The 13,672-nt window shown below is 35.9% G+C and overlaps 1 protein-coding gene across 11 annotated transcripts in view; it reads left to right on the top strand.

The window, feature by feature from the left end:
- Window positions 1–13,672, top strand: part of NBEA (neurobeachin) — a 512,894-nt gene that overhangs the window by 196,801 nt on the left and 302,421 nt on the right. For all 11 annotated transcript variants that reach the window (XM_074567614.1, XM_074567653.1, XM_074567643.1 and 8 more), the window contains one exon: window positions 8,969–9,407. In XM_074567614.1, the coding sequence (XP_074423715.1) occupies window positions 8,969–9,407 (439 nt within the window). The remainder of the gene's footprint in view (window positions 1–8,968; window positions 9,408–13,672) is intronic.

The following is a 13,672-nucleotide window of genomic DNA, read 5'->3' as shown; positions in this document are numbered from 1 at the left end:
TCATCTTTAGCAGCATCTTCCACAAAGATCGTGTGTGAGAAATCGTAGCTGTGTTGCATTTAGTAGAGAAGCAGTGCTAAAGCTTAATCTCTACTCCTGGCGATGGGGGATGATTTCAAATCCTTTGAAAAGCTTCCTTTCAAATTCAGAAGGTTGAAGATAGTCCCAGTAAGCAAAGTTGCTTCCCATGGAAGGCAAACAAACTTCTGTTTTATTTTGCAAGCAAATACATTAAATTAATCTTAATGTTAGAGGATATTCAGGTCTTTGTAGAAGCATTATCAAGACTCTTACAAGGCTTCTGACTTCATGGCACATTCTAAAAGTGCACCTGAGGAGTGGAACTTGCCAGTTCCCACAGACATTTTAGGATCAAATTGTGTTAGTCAAGACATCATTAGTGGTCTTTACTTTTGGTCAGCAAGAACTAGCCTTGTGAACTGAGCATGAAATGCTGAAATTTGTATTTCTGGAATGGCAGCAATTGTAATATCTTAGAAAATAATGTTTTATTCTCAGCTGATTTTTCTGGTAAGATAGGGATGTTTCCCCAAAATTGGTATGAAAATATCTCTGTTATATCTGGAAGGTGTGGAAGCTGAGACTGAAAAATTAAGAGTAACCCTTTCTCTTACCAGATAGAGGATAATTAGTACGCATTTTCAGAGTAGAAATATCTGGTCGTTGGAATAAGACACAGGAGAAACAGAGGAGCATGGTACTTTCTGTAAATAGCAGCTAATAAACCTTGTCCTGTAAAGCCAAGTAACCTCTTCAAGTTACAGCTAGGAATTTGAAGTTGTTTTAGCTATGGTGGTCAGGATCACTTAAGATGAGTTTTCTCAGTTCTGGTCATTATTGAAGCTACCCTTGCTAACCTTGAAGGTTTATTGGACTACCGTTTCTTTCAGCAGTGCTTCCACATCTCCAGCAGTGGAAAAACTGTGAATAATCTTTTTTTTACACTTCAGCTGGCAGCCTGTTAATTACTGAGAACACAATCATTGTTAGCTAAATAATGGAAAGGTATTTTCAGTTGAAAACTGATGTTTCCACTTAGCATTTTTCAGAAGTGTTTTGGAAATGAAAGCATTGCAACAGTGCAATTCACCTTATAACATACTGTGCAAAGAAAATCAATATGTAGCTTATCACAACATTTTATCAAAAATGGATTGGCTTTTCAACTCCCTTGATATCACTGTCTGTATTTTTTCCAAAGCACTGTAAATGAACAGATTTCTTAAAGGTATGTGCTGTGGATGGATTGGAAGCTATTGATTTTTTTTTCCTTGACAGAACAAACTATATTAAAAAGTTGCAGAAACAGCTTTTTCTTTGAAGACAAGTAAAGCATCAAGTTTTTCTGATCTCATAGGTATACAGTACTCTGGGTATTGTATGTTGCTACACTGTTCTTTGTATTCCTAATGTAGTAACATAGAGATTTCCAGCCTATTTTTAAACCAAATAAGGGCATAAGGGTAGCAGTCCAACTATGCAGAGTGCACTAAAGGACTAATGTACACTGCCTGTGAAAATATCCTTTGCCTCCACAAAGTCCTGACAAAATTCATGGCTCCATCTTCCTCAAAATCTAGTTGTACATATGTTTTCAAGAAACTTTGGGAGATGTTATAAGGGATATGGATGATAATCGTGAGAATCATAAAATTCAAATTCTACTGAATTTCTGTCTGCTGCTTAAAATTATCATACTGCTTTCCTGATGAAATATGTGTTGCTTATTCCAACTACCTCTGAGAGGACATGCATTTGAAGATCATGAGATAGTAATAAATACATCTTGATGTAATATTTATTGCCCTTCACCAACTACTTAAGGCATCAGAAGAGAGGTTTGCACATATATTTCATTATTAATTGATCAGTCATTATGTACGCGTAAAGCAGTTGTAATAGGGATTTTTTTAAGTAACATCAATACTTATTTTCATTTGTACAAATTACAGATATTTTAAGTTTTTGATTTTTTCAAAGTAGTGCTTAATATAGAACATTTTTAGTATAAGTTTTATCATATATATGGAACTTACTATGTGCTTCACTGTTAACTTTTATTGCTGGATGCTGTAAAACTAGCTGACAGAATTATTTTTTTCTTTCTTTTGCAAGAAATGTCTAATCACAAAAACATCAGCTTTCTCAGCACAGGTCAGAAATACAGATATCATCATAGATAACTGCCAGCTAATCTATTTTTTCAGTATGTGTTTTTGAGTTTACACAAGGCAAAAATTAAAATAAAAAAAAATAGAAACCAGCAAAAACTAGGGAAATTCACATATAAAAAATAAATATGGTTTCTAATTTGCATTTGTTTTTTGTTTCAAATGTAAACAGCTGTTTTTATACTCTGAAGTTGACATTTTTTTTATTACAACTTTTCATTTTCTTAAATTTATTTTGTCTAAGTCTTTTTTAGTTAATGCCGTGGCAATGCATTGTTTTAGGACTGCTGGCATTTTGTTTGGCAACCAGGCAATCAGGGTGATGTACAGATGTCTTATCTGTCAGGCACTGAGTAAAAGAGGTTTGATTAGTAAGGAGAACTTTCTACGTTGATTAAAGACATGGCCTAAACAAATCAAGAGTTATGTCTGTCGTAAGTGTCTCTCTTAATACTCTTGTTTGGTCAAGGAGCTGCCCTGTGTGCCTGCTTGAGTCCGGGGGTGATTGCAGGGAAAGAAACAAATGAGAAGACTTTTGAGGAGTTTGAGCAAGTAGAAACAATTTCCAGGGAGCAAAAGGAGAAGACACACACTTACAGGTGTTCAGCTGTGAAAAAAGGCTGATAATTACTCTGTCCTCTTCATTCACTTCCCAACCTTGATTTCCCCAACTTAAGCCTTTCCTGCTCCATTTCTCTCCCATTTCAGAGCCTCTGTATTTTTCCTGGTCCAGAGATACATCCTTTCTCCTCACCAATCCATTCTGGTTAAAAGGAAATTCCCAACCCTCTGTCTTAAATCTCCTGTCTCAAGGTCTGTGCCCTTCCGATTGCCAACCCACCCTAGAGTCTTTCATATCTGACCTTCCCCAGGCCCCCAGTTTTCAGCTGTGTTCCTCCCTCAGCTATTCATGTCCAAGCCCTGGGGTATCCTGCTTGTGGCTTTCACTCTTCCCGGCCAGATGCTGCGGTTGCATGTGCTCTATTTCTGCCTCTTCATGTACATGATTACTGGTCCTCTGTTAGACACGCAACGGAATCTGTGCTATTGCATTGCTATCCTTGCAAAAGCAAAGGGCCAGCTTTTAGTCTGGCAGGAATTTGAGGAACCTGGATAAATGGTCTGGCTAAATAATAGATGCAGGCTGCATTTATCAAGCGTTTTCCTAGATGAAAGCCTGATAGTGCAAGACTGACAAATAGTAACCCTAAGCCAGGTTCTTTTTCCTCACTTTTTTAATAATTCAATTATCAAGGAAACTTGTTTAAAAATATTTAGTTCTGCGAAATAAAAGTTAGTGTTGCTCAGATAGCCTTGCCTCAGAAATAACAGAACCCCATGAACTCCATTAGTGGGTCATGACCAGATTTGCCTATTAATGCATAGTTATTACACGAAGAGTGATACTGGCCAGGCTGCCAAAATGAGTACGTGTTATGTGGTTGGACTGTGACCACAATCACTATACAGGGAATTTTTACTCTGTTCTCTTTATAACTTCCAAATTAAAATAGAAATGCCAGTAGGAAAAAAGGTCCTGAGTAGATGCAGAGCAGCTTGGTGTCTTAATGTTTTATTTAAGGTGATTCTTCTCACTGTTGTGCCTCAGCCTCTGAGGACGTTTCCATTGCAACTCCATTCTTGGGTACTCCTGTCAATGTACTTTTAAATCAGACTCATTACTTTTTGATTCTGTCCCCACACTTAGTTTCTCATCTCAGTTTAATTGTGCTGCTTCTCGTTTATGAAAACAAGTAGATTGATGTTGCTAGGAAGAATTTCTTCCCTCTCTTTATAGCCTAGAGCTTAGGAATTGATTAGTTGACTCTGCCACCTATGGAGGAAGCTATAATATCACTGCCTGGTTGGATTGAAAGCATTTTCACCTTGTAGTGTCCCTGAAAGTTTGTCGAATACTACAAAGTGGTACATAAAATGCAGATAATAAGGTTATTATTAATGCCTTAAGATAGCTATACAGAAAACAACTCATAAATTCTCCAGTGCACATGCAAACTGAAAGGTGGCAGCAACTCCTATAGCAAGATTGCCCCAAACCTTCTGTTGCCAAATGTTGCTATGGTGTTTGCAGCAGAAATTTGACAATGATTTTGGATAGTGTGATTTTTCAAATAAATTTTCAACCATATTGTAAGCAGTTAAAAATAATAATTTTCATCCTTTTTTACTTCTGAAAATTTTCAGCTGATTTCAGCTGATCCATTTTTTTAAAGTAAATAAAGATTAAAAGCAGAATATTTTTCTTGCCATTTTTTTAATGGCAAAATTGTATATATTTACCTCAGATATGAAAGGTCTCATTATTAAGTTAATAAACATGGGGGGGTGCATATTTTTTAGGCATATGGAAGCAGTGCAAGTGCTATTTAGGTAACTCAGTAGGTTAAAACAATTACAATACACTTCATAAATCACAAGCAAACAAGATATTTTAGGGAAGGAGCGTGACGGATGAGGTCACCAGATATACAATATGTCATTTAGTTAAGTTAAGCCCATATTTTTCCCATAATGTAGTAGATGAACTCATTAGTTACAATGAGAAACAGTAAGAAGGAGGCATCTGGCTTCCAACTGCCTATTTCTGACAGGGTTAAGATCACTAGATCTAGTAATGTTTCTGCTTTGTCTACTGACATGGCCTTGTGCTGTGGAAAACTGATGAGGTTTGCTGAAAATTTACAGGCTCACTGTCACAACGTTAGAGCATAGACAGATGCAATCAGTTATATTTTTGCTTCTGTTCATGTTTATCATTTTGCTATGTTGCTTTGAGTATTTAGGATTTTTGTAAAAGCATACGGGTTACCAGTTTAAGATTTTTTCTAAATAATGTTATGAAGCAGTATTCTTTATTCCTGAATTCTGGAGGCAGCAGAAGTGCTATGACACAGTATAAATAAACATAGAATAAAACGTGGATATACGGTGTTGTAACTAAAATTGGTTGGGTTTTGTGACCCACGCTCAGGAGTTAATAACTTAGCTAAAATAGTACTAATAATAATGCTGATCCAGAAGGCCTTATAATACATCTTTTCAGACATATTCGTCTGAATTTCACAAATAGTAATTTGCTAGTATTCTTTTTTGAGAAGCAGTTATTAAGTAACTTTATTTGTTCTGAGTTTGTTTTCCTTTGATTTACAAAAAGTAAATCAGACCTTTTAAATTCATTTAGCTTGCTTGATGTTTTAAAAATGAGAGTTAGTGCATTGGATTTAAGTAGTGGTTAGAGATTGTTATTAACAGTGATAAACCAGACTAAACTTAATTGACTTAGCGCAGTGTATTCGTATTAGGTACTGGAGACACAGTAAGAAAAGTAAAGATACAGGTCTGGTTTCTGTGGATATCAAGTATCCGTACATTTACCTGTAAATAGAATAACTACTCTTAATATACTTTCCTAAATAATTTTTATTAATGTTACGTATTGTATAGTATGTCATATCTAAATTCTATGTTCTCAAATTTAATTTTCCTTCCATTCTTAACTGTAAATGGTGCAATCCTTTAGGCATTTTATTGTCATTTGGGAACAAAGGATTACAAGGCACCTGATGAGTAATTAACTACAGTCTTATTTATAGAGTTTTGAAATTAGTTCTGACTTTTTGAATTTGCTACTCTAACTGGAAGGCTATTCCAGAACCTTAATTCCATAGTGATGACTGTCACTTCTCAATCTAAATGTATTCCTGGTGAATTTGCAGTCACTTTTTCTTATGCCAATTCTTCCATTTAGCTTAAATCCTTCTTCTGGAGTTTGCATCCTGAAAATACGCGTATAATAGCTGTTGTATACCCTCCCAGTACTAGTTTGGCCTGTCTGTATCAGCCAAACTCTTTTTTTTCTGCAACAGTCGATCACTGTGGATCTCCACAGTGGCACTTCCATCTTTCTTAAATGTAATGGCATACACAGTATCCCATGAAGAACCCTACCAACGCCTTCTCAATGCCATTAATACTTGACTCTTGCAGGAGCTATTCCTTCAGAAAACTTTGGAATCACAGTTGCCTTTTTCATAGCGGTGTTGTATCAGTAACTGAATAATTACACAGTGACTGATGTATCCAGGTCCTTCTCTACAGTCATTTCCAGATGATGAATGCGAATTATAATGGGAATCTCTATGTTAGTCACTGGATGCATAGCTTTTCATAATTCCTTCTTACAATCATCTTTCTGTGCATCAATTGTACCTTGTAACTTTGTCATCAGCAAATTTCACCAGAATGTTTTTACTTTTTCATCTGAAATCTTTATTAAAATTTTGAAAGAGATAACTCCTCTGGTAGTTTTCCTCAGTCTGATGTTTTTTTTTTCTTTTGAAACTATTTGATGTGTCCTTCTTAGGCAGTTTCCTTTCCCACCTTCTATTAGTTTCCAGGTTCTCCTGACTAAATTACTATCTGTTGTGACAACCCCAGCTTTACTGAATTTTACTACATTGGCCCTTATTTTGTTTGAGCACTAAATATTTAAAAATCTCTTTTAGCAAAGCCATTTTGTAATCTGTCTCATTCCATTCCGTTACTATACTTTATTCCAAAATAAATCCTGAAATCTTGCTTACTGGCTTCTAGTTGTCTAAGCTGAAAGCTTGTAGTTGTCCAGATCATTTTTTCCCCTTTCTTAAAAAGAAAAACCATACGTTGGTATTCTCCAGTCATATGTCGCTATCTCCACTTACCTATTTGGCAAAAGTACTCGCTACTAGACCAGTAATTTTATAGACTGTTTATTTCAAAATTGGCTTGGAGTCAGTACATTCCCTTGATTTTAACATATTAAAATCTTTCTTCTGGTTTAGCTAGGGTATTTGAATTTCCACAACCACATTTCCATCAGCTTTACTGTATTTAGGTTTGTGTTCAGCATTGTTGACCTTAATGAAAATCGAGGTTAGGTGCACTCTAACTTCAACACGTAGTGGACCGTCTTTTTTTTTAGTGTCCTCTTTTCATTTACATAATAATGGAACCTTATGCTATTTTACTTACCATACGTTACAAGGGCAACAATCTGTCCGGTCCTACCCTGCCCTTAAGTTGAGAGCTGTTGTCTTTGTGTGGATAAAGTTTAAAGAGACAAGCAAGCAGAAAATTCATTAGGATCATTCTGTGGATCAGATGTCCTTCTGTGCCAAATATAGGCAGTAGTAAGTAGATACGGATTTTTTTACTTCCTGACCCGGCAGATGCTAAGTGCATTTTATGCAGCTCATAAATCCAGTTTCTACTTCCTGCTTCACAAAGCAGGGCTCATATCTATTTGATAAGATGTGTTTAAGGCACTTAGGAGACAGAGAAGAAGGAAGTGGCTTCAGCATTTATGGCTGTTAAAAGAAGAAAACCCCATTGTTATAATGGGTTATTCCGCTTTGTGTTTTTAAAAACCTCTTCTGTTCTATCTATCTATATCTGTTTGTTAATGCTCGTACACATGGAGAGTTTTACACTACCATTAGTTCAAATGCATGAATAATCTCATACGCAATTTTTTATGTGCACATGCGTACATGCACACTTATACCCATGTGGTAAATATGTCTAAATACTTTACACCTGAGTGTATCAAAGAATTGGTAATAAGTTATCTGATTGTTATTAAAGTTATGTTGTTGAAACACATTTTGTTTGGAATAGGCAGAAGGGCAGAGCTTCATCTAAGTACGTTGTAAAATATTTTCCATAATATCTAAACTGATATAACAGGACCATCCAAAAAAAAGGTGTTCCTAATTCATACACAGGCCAGATAAATTTTATACTCAAGACAAGTGTTTCGATGCAAATAAGGTAGCTTGAAAATAAATTAAGAAATCAGTTTGAGTGCAAGCTTTTTGTCATTAAAAACAGCCATAGTCTGTTGCTCTAAAAAAGATAACCAAAAAGATGAATAGGGAAGTTATTCACAGCTCTAGCTAACTTTCCACTAAACATAGCAAATTATTCTTATTTAATGAAGTTGTTCTGTCTGTTTCACTGAAGTAATTAATAGAGGTATGCTTTTCTCGGTTACAAGATGTTGTAGAGTCCATTCCAATCTGGAAATGTTCCAAACTCAACAGATTTCACTTGCTCATCTCTATAAAGCTGTGTTTATTTTGTTCTTAGCTTTTGCCAGAAAAAAATATGGAATTTTACCTTTTGTGGGTAAGGGAGAGTTATCTAAGGAATGAACAATAACACTTCTTTTTTTCATTTGTATTCAATGTAATGATATGTGTGTAAAAACGTGTATAATACAAATTTTAAACAAGAGGTAAAGCAAACAAAAGGTCTCACAGTTTTCTCTTGAATGCAAGCTTAATATTTTCTGACAGCAATAAAAAGATTATATTTTATAGTTATCCTGAAGCATAAGTGAGTTCATTTTTCTCTTCCAGTAGTCTCTCAGATCATACAGATATGCAGCTGATAGGTTATAATTTTGAGTGTTGTTTTTGCTGGCAGTATTCTACTGTTTGATTACTGTGTGAGTAGTGGGTTGTAATTTCTAAATGTCACTGGGTTTGCATAATGCAACTTTGGGCTCCCTCTTCCAAGCCTTTATATATGCCAAACAGCTGTTGAAAGAAAAAATGTTTTGTATGTAGAATGAGATTTTAAGGTGTAAACTACTAAGATTTGTGGGCTTTCTAACACTTACATTTCTGTCTTGTAAAAACTCGTGATTGTATTTTTAGGAGAAACAAAAATAAACTAAGTTACAAATATTGTTCATAATCTCTATTTCACTGCAGAGACACCAACTGTATTTCCAGAAAATATCAAAGATAAAGAAACACCGACACCGGTTGAAGATATTCAGCTGGAAAGCTCTATTCCTCATACAGATTCTGGAATTGGAGATGAACAGATGCCCAATATTTTGAATGGGACAGACTTGGAGACCAGCACAGGCCCTGATGCTATGAGTGAGCTGTTGTCTACTTTGTCTTCGGAAGTGAAAAAATCTCAGGAGAGCTTAACGGAAAGCCCCAGTGAAATCTTGAAACCCGCGTCATCGATATCCAGTATCAGCCAAAGTAAAGGCATCAATGTCAAGGAAATACTGAAGAGTCTCGTGGCGGCTCCTGTTGAAATTGCAGAATGTGGTCCAGATCCGATCCCTTACCCAGATCCCGCACTGAAGAGAGAAGCTCATGCTATTCTTCCCATGCAATTTCACTCATTTGACAGGTATATGGCTGGATTCATTATTTTATATTCATGTTGTTCAGAAATTTGAAGGATTTTTTTTTTACATGGTTATTCTTCTATTGGTTTGTATTAGACTATATTAAAAAACAGCTGCATTACTTCTTTTCTGTGTTAACAAAACAGACTGTATAGTATAGACAAAAGTAATTCACCTTGTTTTTCTCTGTCAGCAGTGAATAAAACTCTATGAGGTACTTGGAAAACAAGCCTGTTGTAAAGAAATATTTTTGCAATAAAATCTTTCTTCCTTTAAAACGGCATTTTAGTGAGGAAGAGGAGGAGGGGTAATATCTGCTGATATAGAACAGACTGACTGCAGAAATTCAGTCAAGTATTCTTTCAAAGGCTTAAATTTTAATTGGATCCATCATCGCACTGTTTTCTGGTACTGAAATGCTTTGACCATGGCAAATTGTTTGCATGGTCATGGTGGAAACCAGTTTCCTTTTAGGTCCTTAAAAAGCAAATACGCTCAAAAGTTAGTGTTTAAAAATAAACTGCTGAACATTTACACAAAGAGTCCTTTGTTTCCGTTTTCAGGCTGTAGCTTCCAAGCTTCTAATGCATTTACTTTTCTTTAAATGCTCGCTCCACCTATGTTATCCTGAACATAGAAGTTGTCTTAAGATGTGCAGCTGACAACATCCTTCCAGAAGAAGGGTAACCTGTTCCCTTGTGGGCTCAGTCTTAACCTGTGCAAAGAGCTAACTCCTTTGCCTGTTGGTGTGCTTACAGTTTCCACTATAAGATCCCTGCAGTTTCTCCATAAAAATGTTTTAAAAAAGTAAGAAATGGAATCAAGACTTAAAGATATGGTAAATCATGTCTCAAAATTTTAAGTGAAGTTGTAGAAATATATTAGTTTGTCATGCAGGTACAAGAATTAAAATTCTGGAGGAAATTAAAAACAAAACAAGAAAACGGCTATGTTGTGATTTATGAGAAAAATCCATCTGCATTTACACAAAACCTGCAAAAATGTCACAAATGTCTTCATTGAAGTCTTAAGAAAAACAATATGCAATCAATGTTTTCAGTGTAATATAGACAGTAAAGTGCAAGAAGATATATGACAATTTTAGAATAAAAGTGAAGAAGCATTTTTTCCTTAGGAATTCCATAGAAAAGCTGGTGCCTTTTTGTCTGTGTGTGTATATATATATTAGCACTGAGGCTACTCTTCTGAAATAATTCAATAAACAATCAACATCTGTTGTAACAAAGAAGATTGACTCAAGCTAGGAAAAGTGAAAAAGTACTTTAGAAGCAATGAATATATCCCTTTCTAATAGTATTTTAGGTCTTAAGGCCATTTCAGAGAAAAGCTCATTTAGCAACTGTTTCATTAAGAGAATATTTCTTTGTTCAGCAACCTGCATGCTTTGATTTTAGAGTGATTTCAATGTGAAGTGAAAAATACTTTTTTTTCCTATACGGTTAGGAATTTTTCCTTAATCCTCTGTGAGGAATCATCAAATTCCAGAATGCGTTCCTGTACATTAAGCTGTACCTAACTGTAACCACCAAAAGGTTGCTTTAGTTGAACCTATTCAGCTAAATTTCTACCTTGGTCAATTAAGAAAAATATTTCCTACATAGGGTTATTATTAATTCCCAAATCGCTAGACACGTAAATTAAAATGGAGCGTATCGCCTCATGACGCTAGAGCGAACTTAACATCAAGGTGATTGAAGAGATGAGGTTTACACTACATTTCTAAATTACAGCTTTATAGGAGAGCATTAAGAACTCTAACAGGCTGCAGTAGGTTGGCCATAACCTGTATTTAGTGCGAGCACCTCCGTTAGATACTTCTTGTAACAGTGTGACTGCTTGTACATTTTGAACATCATTATTAGTAGTTGCTAATACACAATCATGGAATTATTTGAGAGGCGCTTCATGTCTAGAGCTTATGGGTTTTGATAGGCGTTTCATACTTCATAAGTTCGCTTAGCAGCCCAGAGGGTTTGGTGATTTGGTTTTTCCCTATCCTGTTACCCTGCTGACCCAGTTGTGATTCCGTGATGTACTATATAAAGTGTACAGCTACATTTGTAGCTTGGTAGCATATGTTACACCACGTCAGCCCTTGGCTTTGTTTACTTCTTCAAAGAAAAAAGTTGGTAATGGTTGAAGTTTAGGCAAAAGAAAGACCCATTTGTATCAATTTTGTTGGGATATTTTGTTCTCTTCAATAGATCACCCTGCTATCTGATTGTGGTGAGTGAGGTAGGTCATGCTTTTTAATACAACTAAAAATGGCTGCTTCAGGCAGGTCCCAGCAGATCAGGAAGTGTTAAATTCTTACCGACAACTAAACGAGTGTTATTGAATTGTGGGCATCTCACTAAAACAGGACCTCAGCTGGCCGGTTGCACCTCATGGCTGCGTTACTGAATGATGACCACTGCTCAGGCAAACACTTCTCTGTGCGCTTTGCTCAGGTTTACAAAGTACTTGCTTGACCACTCTGACAATCTTTGGAGGCAAAAGATGGGTGGCGTTGTTGCTTTTCTTTTTAAAATTACAAAGGAGAAGCAGATTGCGATCTTGACCCTGTAACTTTTCATGGGGGGGTGAAACAAAGGTTACGGGGGGAAAAAACCTTGACTAGCATATTGAAATAACATTAGAATTAATTAAAACATTGAGAAAGCAACATGAATTTTAGCTTGTGGTGGTTTATGTAGATTTTGTGTTGCCTATAGTATCCCAATTATCATTGAGAAACTAAAAAAACTTGCAATGCTATTTCCATGCTTGCTCATGTAAACATAATTGTGTTTACTGCTATAAACTAACAATTAAATAATAAGCACCACATATTTTTTTAAGGTTAACACTGTGCCTGTGGACCGTATTTCTCTAGGATCTTCTGTTGCGGTAGTTTATGCAGCTTTTGGTAATTCACTGAGCAATGTGGCTATTGGTCATGTTTATTCTCTCTCGTGAGAATCATGAGCAATGGCGTGTATTGTTTTGTCAGGTTTTATTTGTTTCAGTTTTTATAAAATATACGTGGTGATTCCATATTTATAAGCAAATCCAGGTTAGAGAAATGCATTTTTCACTTTAATCAAAAGATATTCTTAGTCCTTGTGAGGCTAGACTTCTTTTATTTTATTTTTGCATTTGGATGGCTGAGTGCCTTGTAAAAGAAGAGATTACTAAGTTATTGTAGAAAAATAACTATCTTTGTTGTTTTAAAGATATTTCTTTAACTAAAATCACTGATCTCACATGCAGGTAAATCCCATATAAAGCAAACTCCTTTAAATGGAATTGAAGTTAAGAATTCTATTTTATCATTTAATGCAATGTGTTTTACTCTGCATGTTCTTTTAATTGTACATTGCTAGTATGTTCATAAGAGTCATTGTGTAGTAGGCTATAGTGTGTTCTTCTGTAGAATTTGTGCAGTTATAAATGAAATATAAAAGCAGAAAATGTGTCCAGCATGTTTTATCAAGTAGGACTTGTGTGTAGTTAATGTATGCAGCAGTTCAAGTACTATCGAATGTAAATGATGAGGTGATATTGATGAAAGGAGGGGATTGAGGTCTCGGGGGGCGCTGATGACGGATTGAACAGAAGCGGCCTTGCGCCGCACGTAACTCAAGTCTGTCGTCTTCACCGCTCAAAGCCGTAATGGGAGGTGGCAGTCTGAAATGAGTTGCCACGGCAAAGAGTATTATTTTTGAAATGCTTTCACACAAATCACTAGGCCCTGCATACAACTTAGTTTCATGCTTTAATGTCATCAGGAGGCACAAATTGGTGTGTCTAATTGTTTGCCACCTGCCAGCAAAATGAGCTGCCAGCCAGCCAGACGGGTTTGATTGTCTGTCAGCTCTTCAATAGATTGAGAGTGACAACATCAAAAATTTCACTTCAAACTCTGAAGCTTTGAGCAGCTTTTCAGAGACCTTTTCCCCACAAGTGCTTCTGGACAACTGCATTTTTCAATTAGTTTTCAATATATCGCTGCCTTCTGCCTCATCTGTCTTAAGGTAGCCGTAATTACATTATGAGCTGTATAAACAGATTTCTGGGACGCTGGAGCCTGGATCCTCAAAGTTATGACATGTCTTTTAACGTCAGACTGAATTCCTTGAAAATGGCATCCCGGATGACATTTTTAGAAGGAAACACAAAGGGTTATTTCACCTAGATTTGCAACTAATGGAGCATAACTCACCAATAATTCCTTTTTGCCTTCTCATCTTTTGTCTGACAAAAA

This window comes from Larus michahellis, chromosome 1, assembly GCF_964199755.1.
Source record: "Larus michahellis chromosome 1, bLarMic1.1, whole genome shotgun sequence".
Taxonomy (NCBI): domain Eukaryota; kingdom Metazoa; phylum Chordata; class Aves; order Charadriiformes; family Laridae; genus Larus; species Larus michahellis.
This window is presented reverse-complemented; position numbering and strand designations above follow the sequence as displayed.